This window comes from Arachis stenosperma, chromosome 6 (genome assembly GCF_014773155.1).
Source record: "Arachis stenosperma cultivar V10309 chromosome 6, arast.V10309.gnm1.PFL2, whole genome shotgun sequence".
Lineage (NCBI taxonomy): Eukaryota > Viridiplantae > Streptophyta > Magnoliopsida > Fabales > Fabaceae > Arachis > Arachis stenosperma.
This window is the reverse complement of record NC_080382.1, coordinates 138,202,317-138,212,658: the sequence shown is the minus strand read 5'-3', so window position 1 is coordinate 138,212,658 and position 10,342 is coordinate 138,202,317. Positions and strand designations below refer to the sequence as shown.

At 34.7% G+C, this 10,342-nt stretch overlaps 1 protein-coding gene across 1 annotated transcript; it reads right to left on the bottom strand.

Moving 5' to 3' along the window:
- Positions 1 to 760: 760 nt before the first annotated feature.
- On the bottom strand, positions 761 to 3,659 carry LOC130933160 (probable plastid-lipid-associated protein 8, chloroplastic). The gene is made up of 4 exons (XM_057862702.1): positions 3,308 to 3,659; positions 2,571 to 2,694; positions 1,741 to 1,920; positions 761 to 1,073 (listed from the first exon to the last, which is right to left on the bottom strand). Exons 1-4 carry the CDS (start codon positions 3,530 to 3,532, stop codon positions 886 to 888), a joined length of 717 nt encoding a protein of 238 aa, XP_057718685.1. The 5' UTR covers positions 3,533 to 3,659; the 3' UTR covers positions 761 to 885.
- Positions 3,660 to 10,342: the final 6,683 nt, after the last annotated feature.

Below are 10,342 nucleotides of genomic sequence, written 5' to 3'. Positions count from 1 at the left end.
TTTATAAAATAATTTAGAATAGAAAATAGGGAAATTCATTTTGGAGGAAAAACATAATTACGAGGAATCGACACCTCACCTTTATTAGTTGGAAAAAAACCCAATTTTAATATATTAAGTAGATAAATTTTTTTAATTTATTAATTTAACAACGTATTTTTAACCCATACTTTTAAACATAAATTTAATTTTAATGCACTATATAATTTTGCACGTGCATCAAATTATGGAATTAACTATATTTTACATTGACTGTGTGACAAATTTTTAATAGTAAAAATACTAAAAAATAAAAAATATCAATTTTAGAAGTTATAATTTGTCTTTTAAAAAATATTTTTTATATAATAAATAAACAAAAAATACTTTTATATTATTATATTCAAACAATAAAAAAAATTTATATAAAATAAATTTAATTTTTCTAAAAAATCTTTTGAAAAAAATTTAAAAATATCTTTTTAAAAACTCATTCAAACAAACCCATAATCTACTCTATACAATGCAAATGAAGTTTTGTATACAAATTTTTATGTTTAAAATATCTTTTATTATATTGATTTATAAAAGAAAAACTGCATTTCCAAAATTTGAATATTTGATCTCTTCTATAAAATATAAGATATTAATGTGTCTTTTAATATATTAATCATTATAATATTAATCTAGAATAATCAAAGAAATCTTTTGTCCTGCCACAATTCACAATACCTTGGTTTATAGAAAATAGTTAGTTGGTTAATGGTTAGTGAATTGCCCCTTGACTTTGTCATCTGTTTTCATTTACAAGATCTAATGAGATTCACTCATAATCACATTATACATGAAAATATGGAAGTGTGCAGTGTACAAAGCTAAAGAAATCTGAGAGTTTGCAGCTCAACTTCATTTTCTTTGAAATACAAAGAGGGAACCTCTAGAACCCACTCCCAACCTGATTTTTTCATCAATGTAAGTGATTCTCAGTTTAACTTGACTCTCGCCGCCATACCGGGCCTCCCATGACCCTAGCTTCAATTCGGGTGCTTCGAATACAACTTGAATCCATTCAGTATCTAAAGCCTTGAGTTTTCCTGTTCCAAGTTTGCATAGATAAAATCAGCACAGAAGGTGACACCACATAGAAAGTTAAGAAACTAGGGAGTAGATCTTCTCAATTTTTTTTTCTCAATTGTTGGTGAGAGATGATACTTTACCAAACAATTGAGAGAAAAAATTGAGAGGATACATTCCCAAAAAACTGGACTGAAAAGGCGCAGACCGAACAATAAGCAAATAGATATCAAGATTTAAGATCCAAGGCAATCAGTTATGCTGCCGTCCTTAAAGTTACATAAAAATACACAAATACCCTTCTATTCATCAAACCTATACTAAGCTCCCATTTTGATTGTACCTTTTAGTTTGGGGAGGTTAGTGTCATTTTTCAGAAAGAAGATGACTATAACATTTTAAAAAAATGCCCAGATGTCGAGCATAGTATCACCCAAACTTAAACATAGATTAACATATACTTCTACAACCACAAGAGTGTTTTGTGTTATATATTATATTGCCTAACCCATGAGATGTCAATGTAATTTACCTTAAAAACTTTAGATCGTTCAATTAATTATTTATTTCTTCAGTTTAGAGTTTATGAAGCTGATAAATTTAATGCTACTTTCTTTTTTGGATTTGACATCAGCATGTGGAAATTGGAGTGTTTTACACCTCCTTTCAAATATTTAGAAAACGTACCCTTCAGAGAGACTTCTCCATCCAAAAATCCTAAGGCAGTGAAGGTGATCTTATTTCTCACGATATCAGGAGCTTCAATAACCTGAGTCATTTGCTTCGTCTTAAAGAAAAGGCGTCCCACCGCACTCCTATAGCCACCTCCAGGTGATGTTGGCTGTGAACAGTACGCCACATCCCACTCTGGAAACAACTTTTGTCAATGGAATGAACAAAAAAGAAAGATAGATAAAAGGGCAAACCAATTTGATTTGTGTATCACAAATTAAAATTCCCAAAGGAATGTTTATAAAATATGTATTGTAATTAGCAATGGAAGGTGGACTCTGCTTGGAGAAGGTGATATCTAGTGAACTTAATGATTTTAAATTATATATAAAGATGCAAATATTTTGTAGAAATTAAAAGTGTATATAAAGATAAAACATTGAGTAGGGCTTCTTTTGCAAGGTTAAGAAGATTAAGGGTCCTTTGGCTTAATTTTTAATTGTTTGGTTTGAGTATTTTACAAATAAATCTCGGAGGAACAATTCTGATAGGGGAGTACTGAGGTTGAGTTTATAACAGTGAAAAGTAAAAACAGTTCACCGAAATGAAAAGCATCTTCACTTTTACACTTTGGAGGCTCTCAAAAGTATGTTGACACACCTTAGTAACCAAACACTTTTGAAACTGTTCAATTTCATTTTGCTATCATCAATTTTAAGTGGTTTTTATTTTTGGTGTCATCACAAACTACAAAACCAACATGCAGTAAGCAAATTTTGTACAAAGATACTTTGTTAGAGCCTTTTAACGCCATCTCAAGGTTGTGCAGCACAATCTGAACTCACCTCCAAATATTAATGGGCTTTTAACTGGCTCATTCAGACAATAGTTCTGCAATTGCTGAGCCAATTCAGCCACCTCTTTATGTTCTTGAGATTTTAGTAAAACACCTCCATCTGTTTCCAACACCTGATTAAAGTCAGGATTCAGTATTCCTTTTTAGCATGCAAGTTGGAAAATTGAACATCGAATGAAATGGAAGAAACTATAACAATTTATAAAAAAAAAAAATGCACTGCTGAAACGGAACAACAGCATTCACAACTCATAAATCATAAATTTATCACATGAAACTTATTAACATTACAGTTCATATTATGCTCTTCTTTAGATAAAATTAGTGTCTTCCAATCATCTGCTGCTAAGTATTTTGATGCCTTAATCATAAGTAAACTCATTATCAGTTGCCAATTGGAACAGGAGAAACTAAAGATCCAGAGAGGTTAGCAATATTATCAAATTTACAACATATATATCATTTACAATTTTTCAAATTTGAAAATCGAAATTATTAATCACATCTATCTTTCCAATTTTAGTATTAACAAAAATGCTCTATGCATACCATATGTCAATCATCTATACTTAAACATTTTTTATTCTAATCTTTCTCTAGCTTGTAGGCATATCAACCCTAGAAACTTGGTCAAGGGCGGAGATAAGCTCCTTCAGTTCAATCACACCACGGTTAATAGTTTCTCTTTTCAACTCAAATTGAATTTCAGAAGGTGATCTTAGTTACCTTTGAGAGAATAGACGAAACAAGATCATCGGGAGCGGCACGAAGCTCAGGATTGGACACCGAAACCGAAGCGGAAACAGTGAGTGTGAGGCTCTTCTTTACGTGGCGGCGATTCAGGTGAGGAAAACGTGAATGAGAGGAGCGAAGAGTGATTATGTTAGTACGGCCACCACAGGACGAAGAAGATCTGAGGAAAAGAGAAGGAGAAGCTGAAGCTGTGGCCATGGCACTGTCACGAAGGAGCAAGGGTCAATGGCGAGTGTTGAAGCTGCTTGTGGCATGCCACGTGTGATTGGAAATTTAAGTGCTTGGTTTTGGTGATGACCACGCTGCCCAACCTTATCTCCCATCATCTAACTATGCAGATCTTCCCGCTCCCTCTCATTTCATGTTATTACTTGTGGAAACTCACGTCCAATCGAATTCACTTAAAATTAATAATTGAAAGACGTTAGATAAAAATTTAGATAAATCAATTAAATTATTTAATAGCTTTTAATTATCAACTTTACATAAAATCGATTATACCTGAAATTTTACTTTATTGTTATGCATAAAATAAAATAAATAAAAATCACGTTTGGAACTTTTTTTATATATTTTTTAATATGAAAGATGATTTTTTATTTTTATTTTTGTTATTTTTTAAACTAAAAAACTATAAAAATAATACACATAAAATAATAATTGATATATGAATTTAAAATAAATTTTAAACGTTATAGACAATTTTAAATACAAAAAAAATAAAATAATTACTTAACCTAAATTATAATAATTAATATTAATATATGAATTTAAAATTTATATATCATTGGTGTAAAAATATTTTATATAAATATCTAATTACATGTTTTTATTGGCTCAATTATTTGAATATGGAAAACATTGTGGTGTATTGGCTGGAAATTGAATTACTCTGTGTATTACACACATGTGGACGTGTCAGATAAAAGTACAACACACAAAGAGCGTGTTACTTGAAGCACATAGGGGGCGTGGAAGCCACATGGCATTGTGTGGTTGAACCAACAAGGCAGCACGTGGGGGGCGTGCTGACGTGGCAAAGGCTTATTGGCAGCACATGGGGGGCATGCTGAGTCAGCACACCCCGTGGCGAAGATTGATTGGTTGACGTATGCAGCACATGGGGGCGTGCTGAGTCAGTACACAGGGGCGTTCTGACACATGTCAAAGCGTGATTGGCTGAGGCAGACAGCACGTGGGGGCGTGTTAAATGCACCCCTCTATATAAGGCAGAGCTCGATAGTATTTTGCATTCTGAATAAGATTTGAGTGCGTTTTGAGTGTTCTTTGAGAGTGTTGTTAGTGTAATAGAGGGCACCGCAAACTTGGTGGTGTATCGCAACGGTGAGATAATACGTAATACTCATGAGGGAGTGAGGTTTGTGTGCCAGAATCCGTTTTCGTTTGTGGTTCCATGTACGATGACGTTAATGGAGCTGCAGAACGGCCTCTTTCAAAGCATGGAGAACAGCACGTTAAAGAGAGTGAGCGAAATTCTGTACCAAAATCCGGTTGTAGTTTTTGGTGGTCTAATACAGTTTGATACCATGCCGATCACTAATAAAGCAAGTATGCGGAATATGTTTCAAATTCACCAGCAGACTCAGATGCGACACCCACGGATTGAGTTATACGTTGAGTGTGAAACTATAGAGGCAGTAGCAGTTCAAAATGATATAGATATAGATGATGATAGAGCTGCAGTGTACGAAAGAATGAATAGTGACAGCGAAGAGGACTTCGAAGCCACTTATGAAGGCGGCAACGAAGATGAGGATGGTGATGTAGGAGTTGAGGCAGCAGTAGAGAATGTAGTGGTTCATCCTTGCAGCAGTCAACCGATGTACGTTCCACCTTTTATGCGTGAGTTGGATCTCGACGCCATGCATGCCCCTGAGTTTCCGAAATATGCAAACATAGGTACGTGTTGACCAAATAATAAGTTTTTGTTAGTTTATACCTTGGATATATCAAAAAACAATGATTTCGGCTTTCTGTAAGCATTGCTGATCCAGAGGACGGAGAGTTCTGGATTAGAATGGAATATAGTTCTAGAAAGTCGGTCGTCTCAACAATTAGAAGTTACACTATATCTAGAGGAGTTGACTATGATGTGTATGAGTCTGAACCACAGATGTTCTATGCAAAATGCAAGATGTACGGGTGTGGGTGCGACTGACTTATCTGAGCTAGCTTGATACGGAAAAAAGGTTGTTAGGAGATACGCAGATACAACGGTAGGCACACGTGCACAATCAGAACGATTTCACAAGATAATTCCAAGTTGGACTCGGATATAGCTGCTGAGGCTTTAAGGCCATTGGTCGAGACGGACCTGTCCATTAAGGTGAAATCTATAATTGCGGAAGTCCAGTCAAGGTTCAACTATACCATCAGTTACCGAAAGGCTTGGTTGGCAAAACAGAAGTCCATAGCCAAAGTTTTTGGTGGTTGGGAGGATTCTTACCAAGCCTTGCCATGGTGGCTCTCAGTCATGGTGCAGAAGATGCCTGGTTCAGTTGTCCAAATAGAAATACGACCACTGTACAACGAGAATGAGGAGGCGCAAGGTGTAAAAATACTTCATCGTATATTTTGGAGTTTCAATCCATTCATTAGGGCATTCAAGCATTGCAAGTCCCTGTTTCAGGTTGACGGCACACACCTATACGGAAAATACAAAGGTACACTTCTAGTCGCTGTTGCACAAGATGGGAACCAGAACATTGTGCCTATCGCCTTTGCCTTGGTGGAAGGGGAGACAGCTAATGCGTGACACTTCTTTCTCAGGAATCTGCGAATGTATATTGTTAAAAAAGACAGTGTGGGTATGATCTCAGACTGGCATGAGTCAATACGGACAGCAATAAATCGTTCCAGATATGACTGGCAACCTCCAAGAGCATGGTAGATGTTTTGTATAAGGCACATCGGCAGTAACTTCTTAAGGGCATTCAAAGTCCCTCACTTGCAAAAGCTTGTTGTCAACATAGGGTATTCAAGAACGGTGGAAGAGTACAATATCAACTATAAGAGATTGGAAGAGCGAGGCGAGGCATTTGCCAGGTGGTGCGATGCCATTGGACTCAGACATTGGATATTGACATTTGACGAGGGACATCGATGAGGCCATATGACAACAAATCTTGTCGAGTGCATTAACTTAGTGTTGAAGGGTGCCCGTAATCTACCTGTGTTGGCGCTGGTCCAAGCAACATATTATAGGTTAAATAAACTTTTTACGCGGAAGAGTGCCGAGACTCACGAACGCAAGCATGCTGAATTTACTTACTCGGTATTTGCACAACAGCGGATAGAAGCAAATATGCAATAGGCTGGGAATATAGTTGTGCACTGCTTTAATAGACGAAATGAGGTGTGCGAAATGACTAGCGGAAAGGTGTTAGTTGTTGATCTTGCGCGACGGACGTGTGGCTGTGGACACTTTCAGGTTGAACGAATACCATGTCGCCATGTTATTGCTTGCTGTGCTAACCAGCGTCTCGATTGGTAGTTGTATGTGCATGATGTGTACAAGATGACAGAGGTTCGTAAGGTATATAGATTTGAGTTCACACCATTAGGTGACTCCGAGACATGGCCTGCTTATGAAGGACCCACATGGGTCGCTAATCCTGCACTGAGGCGAACGTCAAAAGGCCGGCCCAAATTGACCCGATACTTGAATGAAATGGACTCACGCGACATGCGTGGTCCTCGGATATGTTGTCTCTGTGGTGCTCAGGTTCATAGTCGGAGTAGGTGTCCTCAACATGCTAGACCGAGTGGTGCGGGTGACGATGATGGTTCGTAGGTCTTTGTTTGTCTTTGTGTTTCCCAGTGAATGATATTTAATACGGTCATGTTTGTATTTTTTAATTTGCATTTTGTCAGTTGATACTTTTGAAATTAGACGTGTTTGTATTTTCAATTGGAGTCTATCCATTGATATTTAATGTCAGCTTAATATTGTCATTAACTGATTTCCTGAAGTAAATATACAAAAAAGAACTACGGAGTACATAAGTTAACAAACAAAACATTAAACACAATTTACGTTAACTTAATTCTGAAAATAAAATCTAAAAAACCTAAACCTAAGCTCACTTCTTTCCAATGAACCAGTTCAGTCCCTTACCCATAATGCCCTGACCGAATCGCGATGGAGTATACCTATCAGGTGGATTTTGCTCCGTCCGTAGGTCATACGGGTGACCTCAAACTGAGTCATCCACCCTCGGAGCTGCCGACCCACCTGCCTCTGTCGGAGCGGCCGACCCACCTGCCTCTGCTGGAGCGGATGGACCGGGGTTGAATGTGTCAACAACTGCGTATGCCCGCTGACGCTGGATATAACCACTATCACATGACGCACTCCCTGATGTGTGGTCGAAAGTACGACCCTGCATACCAACGACTCTACGTCTCTGATACGTCGAACCCAACCCAACTTTATATAGGACTTCGAAGAATGACTGACTGCTGCTTCACGACCGAATATCGCTATGCTCTAACTTTGAAGGAAGTCGCCACTACTATCTGTCCATCCACTCACAGGTTCTCCATCAATGGGTATGCCAAATATATGAGCGACATCCTCCAATTTTACTGTAATCTCACCGACCGGCAATACAAAGGTGTGGGTTTCTGGCCTCCATCTTTCAACCAGAGCAGCTAATAAGGGCTGAAATCCTCTTATGACCCCAGTCCTAGAGACGTGGTAGAATCCCGTGGCACGTAAATAGTTTTTGACCATCAGATTTTACGTATGTGGCGGATCCAGTTTATGCACCAACAAATTCCTATTAATCTGCATCAACAAAGATATATGTTACATTAATTAAATAATAATCCTTATAAATATTTTAATAAACATTCACATATTTATTTTAATATCTTATTTATTAAAATATTTAACATAGCTTATTTATTTATTTATTAAAAAATTAAATTCTTTATTTATTTAACGAATAAAATATTTAATTCTTACAAAAAATATTTAAGCGATAACAATATTTAGTAATATTTAATAACATTTATCACTTTAAATAAAGTATTTAATAATCTTTATTTGTCAAATTATTTATTTTTTCAATTTTTTAATAACAATATATTTTATACATTTTTACATATTTAATTTATTATAATATTTACTTATTAATATACCCAACATATTTATTTTTAAAAAATTAAAATATTTTTTTATTCTTTAATATATTCATAATAACAAAAATTATAAAAAATTATTAAAAAATTACATATTATTAACGTTTATAAAAATTATTGTTATATTCTTAAAATATTCATAAAATATACAAAATAATATTTTCATTATATATATATATACATAAAAAACAAATTTTAAATATAAACAAAAAATTAAAATTTGCCAATTTACATAAATAGGATGATCCAAATAGTTGATAAAATATATTTTTCGAACGTCGTATAATTACGTACTATTTTTTTTAATCCCTTTAAACTAATAATTTTTTTCCTCTTATATCAGTATTTACTACTACTCACTATACACTCCTACAACTACTTTTCTCACTGTAACCTATACGCTAACACACTTCTTTCCTTCTCTCTTAGTTCTTTGCTTTAGCAGGTGTATATGTTAACAATAAAAAGGGAAAAGAGTGCATACATATACATGAAGGAGAGAGCTCGTTGGTTTTCGGAGTGGGGGACTGTCCCCTGCATGCAGGCAGGCCTGCAACACGCCCACGCGTGGTGCTACTGCAGCTTTAGAACTCTGCGAGACTTTGCACCGCGTCACGGGTGTCCAGGTACCACGTTCCCAACGTGTTGAGTCAGCACGTCCCTAGCGTGTTGAAGGAGTGTCGCTACGTTGCTCACCTGTTCAGACACTACTCTCCTGACGTGTTGACTGTGAGCTCCACATTCGATAATACCCCTCTTTTGTTAATATCCAGCCATTACACCACCTCTTCATCCATAAGAAAAATAATTTTCGATTTTTATTCTTAATAAAAATACCTTTTTATTTCACTAGGTAGATGATCATTAAAAAATAAAAATATAAAAATAAAAATGATTAAATTATTCTGTAACAATGTAAAGAAATATTAAAATAAACATAGATGACAGTCAGGTGGACAAGTGGATATGACTGTAGAGAAGCCATACCCTTTGTTGGGTATGTTTCTAATGGAGGACAGATTACACGTGCTCCTGCTGGAACATTGACATTTAATGGAAACAGCATGTGTGGTATGAATTTGATTATTCATGATCCACTGAAACTGACTAATGCTTAGTTATTGATATTTTTTTAAAGAACATTATTGATAATATTTAGTTGAAAAATTTTAAAGTGTACCGATATACTAATGTTTTAATAATCTTAAACAGTTGATCTTAATTTAAAAATTATTGAAATACCGAATTGATACACTTGAAAGTTTTTCTATTTAATAAACCAAAAAAAAGATATTAATTTATGCAAACAATAAATTTTTAAACGAAACTCAAATGTGTGACAGATTAGTCATTAGACCATTTTTAATATAGAACTCATCTCAATCTCTATTTATGATTCACATGTTATAGAAAGTAACTCTACATTAATTTTTGCGTCATAATGAGTAAATAAGAACTTAAAGCCTCTTCTCTATTAGGAAGAACTAACTTTAGTCCCTATTGTGATATCATTTAATTAATTAATTAAAATAATATAAATTAATGTAGTTACTATTTTTTACAATAATATTATTTAAATTTATAAATTTAAAAGTAATTCACTATTAAAAAATATTAATATTAAAAAAATCATAGATAATAATAATATACAATATATAATTCAAGATTAAACTAATTTGTAAAATTACTTAATATAAAGAAAACATAGTTAAACTCTATAATTGAAACAAATATTGTGAAATTGTCATGTGTGTTCAATCAAGTCATCTTTTAACTATCTATGCTGCTGTCTTTTTTGAAGTTGGGCATTTCTTTGGAGAAATTGATGGTATGGTGCAAAAT

Bases quoted from the DNA above. Each gene is read 5' to 3' on its own strand.
- LOC130933160 (XM_057862702.1), bottom strand. From the start codon at position 3,532: ATGGCCACAGCTTCAGCTTCTCCTTCTCTTTTCCTCAGATCTTCTTCG. The intron at 1,921-2,570 runs GTGAGTTCAGAT...AGTTGTTTCCAG, and splicing joins AAGCCCATTAATATTTGGAG to AGTGGGATGTGGCGTACTGT. The intron at 1,074-1,740 runs GTACGTTTTCTA...AACTTGGAACAG, and splicing joins TGGAGAAGTCTCTCTGAAGG to GAAAACTCAAGGCTTTAGAT.